Raw genomic sequence first — 13,966 nt, 5'->3', positions numbered from 1 at the left:
CAGCGTTTGCTAATTGGTTTTTTTTTTATAATTTAAAAACATTTTCAGTCTCACAGAGGTGCCCAGAAAGGGGGCTGCTCCAAGCCCAGGGCTCTGCTCCCTCTCTGTGTGCATCCACCTTGGGTTTGCTGAGCTCCATCTGCCCTGGAGCTGCAATTCCCCTGTCTGGGTGTCAGGACATCACAGTTCTGGGTGCAGGAGAACTCCCAGCTGCTCCCAGGATAAAGAGATGGAGAGGGAATTTTCATCAGGCAGTGTGGTGATGGGACATGGGGGAATGGTCTCAAACTGAAAAAGAGCGGGTTTATGATGGGAGATGGAATAAGGGGGAATATTGGGATAAAATCCTTTCCTGGGAGGGTGGGAGGCCCTGGCACAGGGTGCTCAGAGAAGCTGTGGCTGCCCCTGCATCCCTGGCAGTGCCCAAGGCCAGGCTGGATGCAGCCTGGGATTGTGGAAGGGGATGGAAATTAAATAATCCTCCAGGTCCTTTCCAAGCCAAACCATTCTGGGGTTCCATAATTTCCTCACAGCACAGCCACAAAGCAAAGTGCAAAGCTCCAAATCCCAGGAACAAGAGAGCCTGGAAAGCTTTTCCATCCTCTCTGACACCAACACCACTGGGATGTCCCCATGGGATTAGCATTTCTCTGGAACAGCAGGTGTGGGGCAAATTCCCTCTCCAAAGGAAGATTTCTCCAGTTGTGGGATTTCTTAAGGATTTCTTATTAACATATCAGAATTTGGGGTTGTTCCCTTTGAAAAATTTGCGGTTTTCTTGTCCTGAATGGAAAAATCTACCAGTGTCAAAAAATGTCAGGCTGACAAAAGAAGGGTGCTTTCCCCAGCTGTGGGTGCCTCTGGTGGGCTCAGGCGCAAAAAGAATCCAGGAGGTTTTCCAGCATCCAAGCTCCTGGTGATTCCCAGGCTGCTCCTGCCCCCCTGCCCCATCCCAAGGAACTCAGCTCCCTTCCTGGGGAACCTGTGCTGTGCAGCATCTGGAAGGCATTGCAGGAACACACACACACACACACATCTCCTCCCCCAGCAGCTTTTAAAGGATTTCTGGGACGTGTGAATCACTGTGCTGTCACTGGGCTGTGCTTGATCCTCAAATCCCACTCTGGGTTGGGCTGGAAAGGAGCTGAAAGCTCATCCCATCCCACCCCTGCCGTGGCAGGGACACCTTCACTGTGCCAGGGTGCCCCAAACCCCATCCAGGGACGATTCCAAGGATCCAGGGGCAGCCACAGCTGCTCTGGGAATCTGGGACCTCCCCACCCTCACACCCTCCAGGCTGGCCTGGAACTTCCACTGCAGTGGGATTTGAGGCTGGAGTTTTCTCTTCCTGCCCTTAAACAATTTGGGATGGCAAAATCTCTAATCCCAGCTCAAGCAACAAGTGGGAACAATGCACATTAATGTATTAATTACAATTATAAGTAGATGTGACATTGGTAACCCTGCCTGCTCCCCCTGGTCCTCATCCACGAGTGCCAAACATTCCGACCCATTAGATCGGTGCCTCAGCTGGGCCAGGGTTGGTTAAAGCACTTAAAAATAATAATAATGATAACAACAACAACAATTGTTGTTGTTGGTTTTGTTATTCCTATTATTATTATTATTATTATTACTATTATTATTATTGTTAATATTATTTACCATTTCTAATTATAATAAATTATTAATAATGATCATTATTATTGTGGTAATAATGACAACAATAAGAAATTGTGGTAATGTGATACTAATTGTGGTGATGATAATGATAAGTTTATAATTGTGATTATAATAATAAATTAATAATATTATAATAAGAATGATAACAATAAGGCTAATGTGGATGAAAATAAACAATAATCATTACTATTTAATATTTATTATTATAATAAATAATAATGATAATTATTTTTGTGGTAATAGTGACGATAATAATAAATTAGGGTGATGCGATCCTAATTGTGGTAATGATAGTAATAAGTTTATAATTGTGATTATAATAATAAATTAATAATATTACAATTAGAATAATTATATTTAATATATTATAATAAGAATAATGTGGATTAAAATAATAAAAATAGTAATTATTACTATTTAATATTTGTCATTATAATAAATAATTAATAATTATCATTATATTTATTGTAATAATGATGATAACAGTAAATGGTGCTAATGTGATACTTTGTTTTTATGATGATAATAATAAGTTTATAATTGTGATCATAACAAATTAATATTATAATAATAATAACAACATTATAATATATATTTATATATATTATATATATTTTATATATATATATATAATTATAAATTATATTTATAATTATATTTTTTATTTATATATATAAAATATAATTATAAATTTAAAAGAGCCAAGGAACAACCTGCCTGTTTGGAAGGCTAAAACCATTTCCCAGCAATCTGGGATCGAAACAATCCCTTTGGGAGCCTGGCTGGGAATGCTGGAGGAGCCCATCAGGGATGAAGTGGGAGCAGGTCCTGGCGGAGGCGAGGGACGCTGGGGACACCTGGGGCTGCCCTGACCCCCCTGGGGCTGCCCTGACCCCCCAGTTTGGCCGGAGAGGCCCTGGCAGAGCTCCCTGACCCCGGCCCGGCTCCATCCGGGAAGGAAGGATGCGGTCTCCTGTCCTCAGGGGCCTCCAGCCCAGGCCAGGCTTTATTAATCCCAGCTTTGCTAATAAGGAATTACAATAGTTGTGGGATTTGGCAGCGGGAGCGTGCTTGGCTGCCATGCATCCTGCAGGATTTGCCCTGTTTTGTTTGTATTTTGGATTTAACTACAAATAATTTAAAGATGTGTTGTGTCTCCTTCAATTATCATTTGTGTTTTCGACCTCTCTCTCTTGTTGTTGTTGTTGTTGAAGTTTTAAAACAGTACCAGGGAATTTGAGCCTGTCAGATACGTTAAGATAAATTCTCATTTATTTTTTGCTCCAGTTGTGGGATTTCTTAGGGTGGCTTTTATTAACATATCAGAATTTGGGGTTGTTGCCTTTGAAAAATTTGCTATTTTCTTGTCCTGGACAGAAAAATCTCTCAGTGTCAAAATATTTCAGGCTGACAAAAGAATAATATTGTCCCAAGGCCAGTATGTAAATACCTTAACCAGTAGAGCATGTTTAGAGGAATTACACTTTCCTCTCCCCAATTACCATCTTGGAAAGCAGCTCCACCAGCACATTTATTTAAATTTTAAACATTTTGAAAGCAGATCTCCGAGGTTTTGAAATCTGGTTTCCATTCCTGGCTCTGTTTGACCCAAGGCCTGACCCCAAGCAAATCTTAGGCTCAGTTTCTGGATCTGCTCTGAGGATCCTCACTCGCTTTAACATCCCTCAGTGCTGATCTAAGTGTAAGATTTCAGTGTTGAATAATAGTGGGCTTAATTTTAGATGGGGTTTGGTTGTGATGACAAAAGGGAAAATTAAAAAACTTGGTTTTTAAGACATGAATTTGTTTAAAGACATGTGGAATGAAATCATTTTGTCTGCAATGAAACAAGTTCCCAGAGTTGCAGGATGGCAAATTTGGGGAGAGAAACAAGGAATAAGGCCAGAACTTTGTAGCAGCACTTCATACCAAGATTTGGAGGGGATTAATTCCTTTTTTCCTCTGATTTTGGAGGGGATTAACTCCTTTTTTCCTCTGATATTGCAGACGCAGCCAGTGCCCAACCCCATCTCGTACTTCATGCACCGCTCGCCCTGGTGGTTCCACCGCTTCGAGACCTTGGTCAACCACTTCATCGAGCTGCTGGTGCCCTTCTTCCTGCTGCTGGGCAGGAGGATGGTCATCCTGCACGGGCTGCTGCAGATCCTCTTCCAGGTGAGCTGCTCCTCATTCCTGTCCTTGAGGCTTTGGCTTTTCTGTTTTTCAGATTCCGCGCTGCTTTAGGCTGTGATTCTGAGATTCAGGTTATGGCACCTCAGGTTTTGGCTTTTATAGTTTTCAAATTCTCTGCTGCTTTAGGCCATAATTCTGAGATTTATGTTATGGTGCATCAGGTTTTGGCTTTTATATTTTCACATTCTCTGCTGCTTTAGGCTGTAATTCTGAGATTCACATTATGGGATGGTGAGCTCTCTGCACAGAGTAGGGGGACAAAACAATTCCTCCTCCAGCTGGGGACCAAGGACAAATGATCCAAATCTCAGGCTCAAGAGCACAAACACCGTGGGCTGGAGAGAGAAAAATAAGCAGGGTGGAACTGCATAACCTAAAGCTGGAATTGGACAATGAACTCCAATATGCAAATGGAGCAGAACTTATAAAAGTGAGATACCTCATAACTGGGCATCCATTTTTGTGACCATTGTGGTTCATCTTGGGTGCAGCCCTGGCTGGGCTCTTGTGCTGCCCAAGGTGGATCCATTGAGGCCTTTTAATAAATCCCTGCTTTATTCTTTAGCTCAGTCCAGCCTCTGTTCTAGCTCAGCCTCCTCAAGGCATCATCCTGAGGGTCCCCTCCTCTCCTGGGCTTCCCCATTCCTCCCAGGAGAAGCTGGCTCTGGGAATTCAGGCTCCAGGGAGTGAGGATGATTCCCAGCCAGGAATTCCTGGGTGTTTCCCACTGCTGGAGCTTTGGTTTCTGTGTGCCAGAGGAATGGCAGCCCAGGATCAGTGCAAAGCCCTGTGGGGAATCTTTGTGATTCCCCCAAAAGTTAATTTTTATAGACATCTGTCCATCTCTGAAGAGATTCTTCTTTCTGTATTTATCACTTGAGGATTGTTCTTTATCTCTGGAAAGGGTTGAGCTGCTGAGCTGCTCTCCACAAATACTAGATTGACTGTGCTGAGGAATAAAATCAAAATAATTGCTTGGAAATTTAATGGATTCACATTCCAGTTGATTTTCTGAGTGGATTTTTTTTGTACCTCTTCAAAACCCAGAGGACAGAAGCTGCTGCATAAATACTTCCCTAGATCCCATCTGATGTCTGTCCTGGCAGCGTTCAAAGAGCTCATGATCCTCCATTTCCAGCCCCTGCTGCCCTGCCTTTGTTCAGCATCATCTCAGCAGCATGAAATTCATACTCAGGAGCTGTTACTGCTTCCTGTGAGTTCATGTGATGATTAAACTGGAGAACAGCTCATAAAGCCCCCTGGTAAACCACAAAAATGCTGCTCAGGTTTTAAAGGTCTGACAGAAACCCTGGCGGGTTTGTGCCCTCCTGGCTCCTTCTGCTGCCCAAACCCTTCCTGTTGTGTCTGGTGCCACTGAACGTCACCTTTTACCTTTTTTTGGGGCAGTTTGGTTGGGTTGGGATGGATTTGGGCACATGGAGGGAGAGGGAATTCCTGGGGTGTCACTCCAGAGGTGCCAGCTGTGATTGTGACATCCCTGAGGTTGTTGGAGGATTTTATTCAGCCCAACCCTAAAAAATCTCCACAAAGCAAAACCTACCATCTCTTCTGGTTAGGATGAAGGAAGGCAGCGTTAGATTAAATTCATCTCTGTGAGGGTGACAGGGTGCCCAGAGCACTCTGGATCCCTGGCAGTGTCCCAGGCCAGGCTGGAGCACCTGGGACAGTGGAAAGTGTCCCCAGGAGGGTTGGAACAAGGTGATCTTTAAGGGGTTGGAACAAGGTGATCCTTAAGGGGTTGGAACAAGGTGATCTTTAAGGGGTTGGATCAAGGTGATCTTTAACAAGGTGATCTGTAAGGGGTTGGAACAAGGTGATCTTTAAGGAGTTGGAACAAGGTGGTCTTTAATGGGGTTGGAACAAGGTGATCTTTAGGGGGGTTGGAACAAGGTGGTCTTTAGGGGGTTGGAACAAGGTGATTTTTAATGGGGTTGGAACAAGGTGATCCTTAAGGTCCCTCCCAGCCCAGCCCATCCCATGCCCAGTGCTGCCCTCGGGGCTGCTCCATCCCTGTCACTCCCAGCAGGAACCTGCAGGGCCCCTAACCAGGAGCAGGGCCCTGGGGGGGCTGGGGCACCTCAGACAGAGCCGAGCCCACCCCATAAATGTCCTAATGACAGCCAGGCAGGGCAGGCATCAAGCCCCTTTAATTGGCCTTTTATTGATAGCTGGCAATTACTGCCTTGTTTGGATCACGAGGGGAGTCTGAGCAGGCAGAAAGGGTCCCAGTGTCAGAGGCAGCTCTGGTGCCTTTACAGCATTTCAACAAAAACCTGTTTATTTAATATTTACTGCCCTTTTTCTTCATTCAGAATGACTTTTATTGACAATCCTTGTGCTCTGCAAAGGAAGCAATAAAGTTTAATGTTGATATACCACTTAATTCTGCTTTTCAAGATTTGAATTGACATTACAGACAAGTTTTATTGGACATTTTATAATTGTTATTGGAGTCATGGTGGCGAGCTTGAGTTGAGTGTATTTTTCCAGATTCCAACTGGCCTGGAGAATATTGCTTTGTCAGGAACCCAAAAAAAGTTGGGCTTTAAAAGAGGAAAGTGGGGTTTTTTTCCAAGTGTGAACTTATTCTTCTTGCCTGCTTCACGTTTGTAAGGAAAAAAGCTTAGAGAGGGTGGAAACATCAGAGAGGAGGCGCTCAGCAGCCTGAGCATGGATGAGTGTCCACCAGGGGATTCCTGTGGGGTTGGGATTCCAGCCTGGAGTCATCCCAAGGGAGCTGGAAGCTCCACCTTGTTCCCATCCTGGATGTGCACAGGAGGTTCCTGTTGGGGTTTGTGTTTGGTGGGATTTGGGGTGGGATTTAGGGATTTAGGGTGGCTTTGATGGACACCACAGTGCTGCCAGCACCTCATTTCCCTCCTGGAAGGGCCACAGGGAGCCTTGGGATGAGCCCAATCCCAGCAGATCCATGCAGGGCTCGGTGCTGCTGCTGCTCCTGGCCAGGAATGGTCCCTCCTGCTGTGGTTTCCTGCCCCTCAGCTCTGGGGCTTCTGCCACGTTCTCTTTGTGAGCTCAGCTCAAACCCCACCATTCCCGTGGAGCTCCTGGGCACTGCTGCCAGCTGTGTCTGCCAGGAATGAATTATCCCTGGGAGTGTTCAGAAAACGGGGATGTGACGCTTCAGGACATGGTTTATGGTGAATCTGGTGGTTGATGGGTGGATTTGATGATGCTAAAGAGCTTTTCCAACCTTAACAATTCAGAGATTGGGTTTTGTAGCAGAGGTGGGGTGTGGGCCTGAGAAATGCACACCTGGACCTGAAACACCCCAATATTCAGGAGAAATCAAATTAAAAACACAGCTGTCCTTACCTGGAGGTGAGCAAAAGATATCTTGGAGGGTCTTGGAGACCCCAGGTGAGGTTTGGACTCTTATCCTTGGTTCTGTAGATGCACCAGGGCAGAGCTTGCCCATTCCCTGAGGAGATTGTGGGGTGTGGAAGGTTGGAAGGGCTGTTGGGGAAGGCAAATCTTCAGCTTGATGGGGATTTCACTGCTCCCTGGAGCCTCCTCAAAAACCTTGGATCTCCCTCCTCAAACCTGGATCTCCTTCCTCAAACCCTGGATCTGCCCCCTCAAACCCTGGATTTACCTCTTCAAAACCCTGGATCTGCCTCCTCAAACTCTGGATCTCCTTTCTCCAACCCTGAATCTCCTCCAACCCTGGATCTGCTTCTTCAAACCCTGGATCTGCCTCCTCAAATCTTGGATCTCCCTCCTCAAACCCTCAATTTCCCTCCTCAAACCTGGATCTCGCTCCTCAAACCCTGGATCTGCCTCCTCCAGCCCTGGATCTGTGTGGTTTTCACGCTGTCCAACTCCCAGCTCACACCAAACGTATTTCTTGGCTCCTTGGAAGGGCAGGCAGTAAAATCACACAGCTTGGCAGAAGAGCTGATGAGGGGAAGCGAGAGGGAAGCCAGAAAAAGAGGCAGGAAAAAGCCACCTTGCCCCTCAGAGCTGGCAGTGGGGCTGGGCAGGGGCCAGGGTGGATTTGGCAGTGCCAGGTGGGGAAGGAGCTTCAGGACCAGAAAGGTGAAATCCATAAATGAATTAATAGCATGGAAAGTGCAGAGTGGTGCTGTTGGAAAGGCAGGGACACTGCTTCATTGCCAGTCAGAGCCAGAAAGGCCCAGTCTGGGGAGCTGGGAACGTGGGGAGGGTTTGAAGCTTTCAGATCCCTTTGGATGTGATGGATCTGTGCAGGCTGAGTCCCTGCCTGGCCCCTGGAGGCTCCTGGCGTGTCCTCCAGCACGGGGATCACACTGCAGGGTCCTGCATGGGCTCAGCCCCTGGTCCCACACCAGGACAGAGCTCCTGGAGGGGCTGGGGAACATCTGCAGATCCTGGAGGGGCTGGGCTGGGGAACATCTCCAGATCCTGGAGGGGCTGAGGAACATCTGCAGATCCTGGAGGGGCTGGGCTGAGGAACATCTCCAGATCCTGGAGGGGCTGAGGAACATCTCCAGATCCTGGAGGGGCTGGGCTGAGGAACATCTCCAGATCCTGGAGGGGCTGGGCTGGGGAACATCTCCAGATCCTGAGGGGGATGGTGGAGGCTCTCCCTGCTCCCACCGAGGCAGTCCTGGGGTGGCTTTCAGCAGGAGCCATCTCAGAGCACAGGGATGACAATGCCAGGAACACAGGGGTGACAGTGTCAGGGGCAGAGAGGTGACAGTGCCAGGAGCAGAGAGGTGGCAATGTCAGGAGCAGAGGGATGGCAGTGCCAGGAGCACGGGGATGGCAATTCCAGAAGCACAGGGGTGACAATGCCAAGGGCAGAGCGGTGACAATTCCAGAGTACTGGGATGGCAATTCCAGAAGCACAGGGGTGACAGTGCCAGGGGCAGAGGGATGGCAGTGCCAAGGAGCAGAGAGGTGACAGTTCCAGAGCACAGGGATGGCAGTTCCAGAAGCACAGGGGTGCCAGTGCCAGGAGCAGAGAAATGACAATTCCAGAGTACAGGGGTGACAGTTCCAGGAGCAGAGGTGTGACAGTTCCAGAGTACAGGGGTGACAGTGCCAGGAGCACAGGGATGGCAGTCGGGTGGCAGTGCCACAGGCCAGGCACAGTTCCAGCCCTGCAGAGGGCAGAGGTGAAAGCTCCAGAGCCCCTCAAGGTTCAGAGCCCTGCAGAGGAGCCCCCAGAGGAGGCAGAATCCAGCCCAGGAGCACGGGGGGACTTTGGGAGCTGGAGAGGGACAGAGGGACCTGCTGGGAGAGGGACCCTGAGGGGGATGTGGCAGAAATCTCCAGCTCTGTTATGGAAAACAGCTGCCAGCACCACCCTTGCCCAGCTGGGCACTGCACCAGGGACAGGCAGCCCCTGGGAGCTGGCCATGGGCAGGACAGCAGCAGCAAAGTCATTTTCCTCCTATTTTTTTTTTCTTTTCAGGCATAAAACAGTTGTTGAACAGATATTTTCTGGCTTTTTTATTTTTTTTTTTTCCTCCTTGGCTTGGCCAAACCCCAACCTCTTAAAAATTGTGATGGAAAAGGACGTTTCCCTCTGGTTGATTTTGTTCCCATCTCTCCAGGAAGGCAGGGGAGGCCAAGTGGAGGTTTCCCCCCTCTTCTTCTTTGGGAGGGGAGCACCGAGCCCCCCGTTGTCCCAGCGCTGCCTCTGCCTCACCACGAGATGCTGGAGGGATGAGCTGCCCCTGCAGCCACACACACACAAATTAAATCAGGCTGCTGCAGTGCCACAGCTGCAAGAGATTGTGTTGCTGACTTAGGAGGTAGCAGAGGTCACAGCAGCAGCCTGGAGAGAGGGAACAGAAATTAAGCAGCCCCCCCTCCCTGCAGAAAGTGTCTGAATCCAGTGTTTGTTTTCACTTGTCAGAGCCGGGCCGGCTTTGCGCTCGTGGCCGGGCTGGTGTAAATCAGGGGTGTCTCCAGCAGGATTAGCGGGGTGACCCCGGTGCCAGGCTCGTGCATCAGGAGCATCAGGGCCCTCCTTGGGGCTTTGATTGGGCACCCACGGGCACGGGCACTGCTCGAGGAGGTGTTTTCCTGTGTGGGTGCAGAATGCTGGTGGTAATGTGTGTGAGAATAAAGCCCAGTGCAGTGGAGGATGGAGCAGCCAGAAAATTCAGGAGTTGTTCTGCCCTTCATACAATCCCAGAATGGTTTGGGTTGGAAAATACCTTAAAGCCCATCCAGTGCCACCCCTGCCATGGCAGGGACACCTCCCACTGTTCCAGGCTGCTCCAAGCCCTGTCCAGCCTGGCCTGGGCACTGCCAGGGATCCAGGGGCAGCCACAGCCACAGAATTTCTTCCTGATATCCACTGTAAATCTCTTTTCTTTCAGTTTAAATCCATTCCCCCTCGTTCTATTGCTTCATATCCCTGTAAAAAAATCCCTTTCCTGCTTTTTTATAACTCCCTAAGGATGCTGGGGAGTGTGGTCCCCCAGCCCTGCAGCTCTAGGTGGGTGTCACTGCCTGGGCTGGGCTGGGCTCCCCTGCCAGAACAGAGGAAATTCAGCCTTCCCCAAAGTCCAAATCGTGTTGATTTTGTTGTGGTTTAGAAAGGAACAACAAACAGAGAGTCCCAGGAAAATGAACAGAGCAGGGCTGCAGGAATGGGCCTGTGGAAAAGAGTTTTGCAGTGCAGTTGTTCAAAAATCCTCTTTGGATTTGTAGATCTTGTGGGGTGTGAGATGGAAGGTGCAGGCAGAGAGATTCCGAGGTTCTTTGGGAATGCTGGAGCTCGGGCTGGGATTATGGAGGTCGATCCCAGCCCTGTGCACCCATCCCGGTCCAGGTGAGGGTGCCTGGGCTGTCCCTGCCCCTCAGGCCCTCCTGGATGCCACATCCCCTCCCTCACCCTGGCACTGCTCCAGCTCAGCTTTCCCCACAGCAAAACAGCAGGAATGTGAAATCAAAGCACTTAGAGTGCAGATTTTCTGTTACATTTAAGCCCCCTTAAATTAAACCTTGAGCTCTGCACCCCCCAACAAGAAACGCTGTGAGTTAAGCAGGCAGAACCCAAACTGTTTAATCACTCTGATATTTGATTTCACATCCAGCTCGATAGGATCTGCTGTGCCAGACACGGGAATAGCAGCACATACCACCCCAAACCAGTAAATAACACTGCTCCCATAATGGGCTCTGGGATTAGTTAGCAACAAGTTAAGTCCTTGCATTCTGCAGTAGTCAGAGGCACTGAGAAACACTCCCTGGGAGCCATAGGAGTGCATTTAATTAGCTCCTGATTCAGGGCACTGGGGTTTTTTTTTCTCTTCTTCTTTTTTTTTTTTTTTTTTTTTTTGAAATCATTAAATAAAGTGTCACCCCAAGCCAGTGCTGTAAACTCTATTTTGATTGTGGCTGCAATAACCCCTTTGGGCGTCATTCAGATTGTACTAAACAGTTTCTGGAGAGCGCTGGTTTCTCTCAAAATAAACCCAAGTCCGGCTTTGACAAGCTCTAATGAAAAACAAATTGTTATATTACTTAGAAAAATAATTTGAAGGAAGTCTGAATTAGTTGTAAAGGTGGAAAAGGTTCAGCTACTTGAAAATAGAAATTTGGAAGGTATTTATTTTAACCATTAAGCCAGCGGCCTTGAAATACAGCCTTGTTTGTTCCAGAAGGCTCCTAACGAGAGCCATGAATCACGCTGTTAATCAGTATGGGAACTTGATTAATTGGAGAGGGGAGCAGCAGTGACTGCAGCAGCAACCACCCCTCGTCCTGCTGGCACCACGGGGGCTTGGAGGGCATCCCACAGCCCTGGTTGGGCTTTGGAGGGTTGGGGTTCTGTGTCCGTGCTGGTGCTGGGCTCAGGAGGAGCTGCTTTGCCATGGAGCAGGGTTTGCAATGCCCTGTCCCTGCCAGCTCAGCTTTGCTGGCTCTGCTGCTGAACCTGAGAGGGAGTTTGGATGCCCGACCATGGAATCAGACTTGCACAGGTGTAGCCATGATATTTTCTGAAAAATCCTTTCCTTAGGAGTTTTCCTGCTGAGAAGCTGAGAGGCCTCAGGAACAAAATGCAAACATTGATTATCTGCTGCTGTGGGATGCAACAGGTGCATCTGGGATTGGTCTCATGTGGTTGTTTCTAATTAATGGCCAATCACAGTCAGGTGTCCAGACTCTCTGGTCAGTCACAAGATTTTATTATCATTCCTTTTCTATTCTTAGCCAGCCTTCTGATGAAATCCTTTCTTCTATTCTTTTAGTATAGTTTTAATGTTATATATGTAATAAAATAATAAATCAAGCCTCCTGAAACATGGAGTCAACATTCTCATCTCTTCCCTCATCCTGGGACCCCTGTGAACACCCCCACACACAGGAGACCCCAGGGTGGGCAGTGCTGCCATGGCTGGAAAAACACAGCAGGAAGGTCAGGGTTGGTTTTCATTCACTGGGGCTCCTGGGTTTGGGGCCAGCAGGAGCTTTTTGGCCATCCAGGGATGAGTTCCAGCAGAGTTCCAGAATTCTGGAAGCTGCCACGTGTGTGAACTGTAACCAGTGCTGGTGGCACAGTTTGGTGTCACCTCTGTGCCATCCTTGGGAATATTGCTGAGCGCTGGCTCCAGAATCACCAGCTGCATCCTTAAATTGCAAGATTTGCTGAAATGGGGTGGGAACTCACCCAGTTCTGGTGTTTTGGCCATGTTAGAGCTGTCCAGGGGCTCTCAGGTGCCTCTCTCTGTGCTGCTCTCCCCACCCCAGGAGCAGCTCCCAGAGCTCCTGGAATGATGTGGCTGCAGGGAGGCTTCACCTCTGGGCTCTTGGGCACCTCAGGGTGCTTGGGTGTTCTCCCTGTTTGGATTTGGCCCCTGATTTTCAGAATCCCTCCGTGCTCCAGAGCCTTTGGTCCTGCAGCAGAATTTCCAGGTGCTGGGGCAGGATGGGGGAAATGGATGCTGAGGATGCTGAAATGATCCAAGCTGGAGCTTCCAACATCTGCATCTCCCAGATGGGATCAGGATTCAGCTCCAGGCTGGGAGATAAGGGATGGGTTGCACATGTGAGTGAGGGCATAAAACATTTCTGTCTGGTGAGAGCCAGAGCAGCTGCAAAGCAGAGATGCTCCTGGTGTCCATGACATGATCTTCACCATGTTCTGGCACCGTATTTCCAGGGATAATTATTTATTTATGTTTAGGAGTGAAACCATCACAACCCGTTCCTGCGCCCACTGAAATGTGTCAAATATCTTTAAATATCTGTGAATTTCTCCAGTTTCAGTGCAATGGTTTGAAGAGATGGTGAAGGTTTCCCAAGTTTAATCCCATTTTCTGTCCCTTAGTCCTTATCTGAACTGGTTCCTTTGCAGTTTCCCAGCTCTTGGCTCCCACCAAGCCTTTGCTGTTCGGCAGGGGGACATGTTGGGATTTGGGATTTGGGATCTCTCCTCCCACCAGCAAGATGACAGGGCCTTTAAATAATGTTTTCTATTCCATTTCAAAAAAAAAAAAAAAACATAAAAAGAAGATGAAATCAGAACAGCCTAACTGGAAACAGATGGCAGATGAGAAACTCCTTTTAAAGAGGATTTTTAATACATTTATTATGAAGAAAATCATTTATTGGTGTCAGAGATGGATGTGTGAAGGCAGAATGTGCCCATTCCAGGCGTGGAAGGGGCTGCAGTGGGATGGTGCCTTTGGTGTGGTGTTCTTGGAGCGAGGGGAGGATTTTGCTGCTGGTGAAGTGACTTTCCTGGCTGCAGAGAGGCTCCTTCCCATCCCTGCTCCCTCAGCTTCCCCCTGGGATCTCTGGCTGTCAGAGCAGTTTCGATTATGCTTTTTCTGTGGGTTCCAGGCAGGGTTTTCCTGCAGTGATTTGGGTGGGAAGGGACTTTAGAGCCCATCCAATTCCAACCCCAACACCTTCCACTGTCCCAGGTTGCTCCAGACCTGGTCTTGGGCACTTGCAGGGATGGAGCAGCCACAGCTTCCCTGTGACTGGGTCAGCTTAGGGGTTTTTTTAACAATTTGCATATTCCAGTCAGTTCTGTCCTGTCAAGTTAAATGTGTGTGGTGTTTTGATGTGTGAAACCATGCCCAGACAGAGGTGTCACTTTCCC

At 48.3% G+C, this 13,966-nt stretch overlaps 1 protein-coding gene across 1 annotated transcript in view; it reads left to right on the top strand.

The window, feature by feature from the left end:
- LOC134426518 (lipase maturation factor 1-like) overlaps window positions 1-13,966 on the top strand; it is a 115,525-nt gene that overhangs the window by 68,226 nt on the left and 33,333 nt on the right. Inside the window, exon 4 of the mRNA XM_063171593.1 lies at window positions 3,691-3,858. Coding sequence (XP_063027663.1) covers window positions 3,691-3,858 — 168 coding nt within the window. The remainder of the gene's footprint in view (window positions 1-3,690; window positions 3,859-13,966) is intronic.

The sequence above is a fragment of the Melospiza melodia genome, chromosome 18, assembly GCF_035770615.1.
Source record: "Melospiza melodia melodia isolate bMelMel2 chromosome 18, bMelMel2.pri, whole genome shotgun sequence".
Taxonomy (NCBI): domain Eukaryota; kingdom Metazoa; phylum Chordata; class Aves; order Passeriformes; family Passerellidae; genus Melospiza; species Melospiza melodia.
The sequence above is the reverse complement of the archived record's forward strand: the minus strand, read 5'-3'. Positions and strand labels throughout refer to the sequence as shown.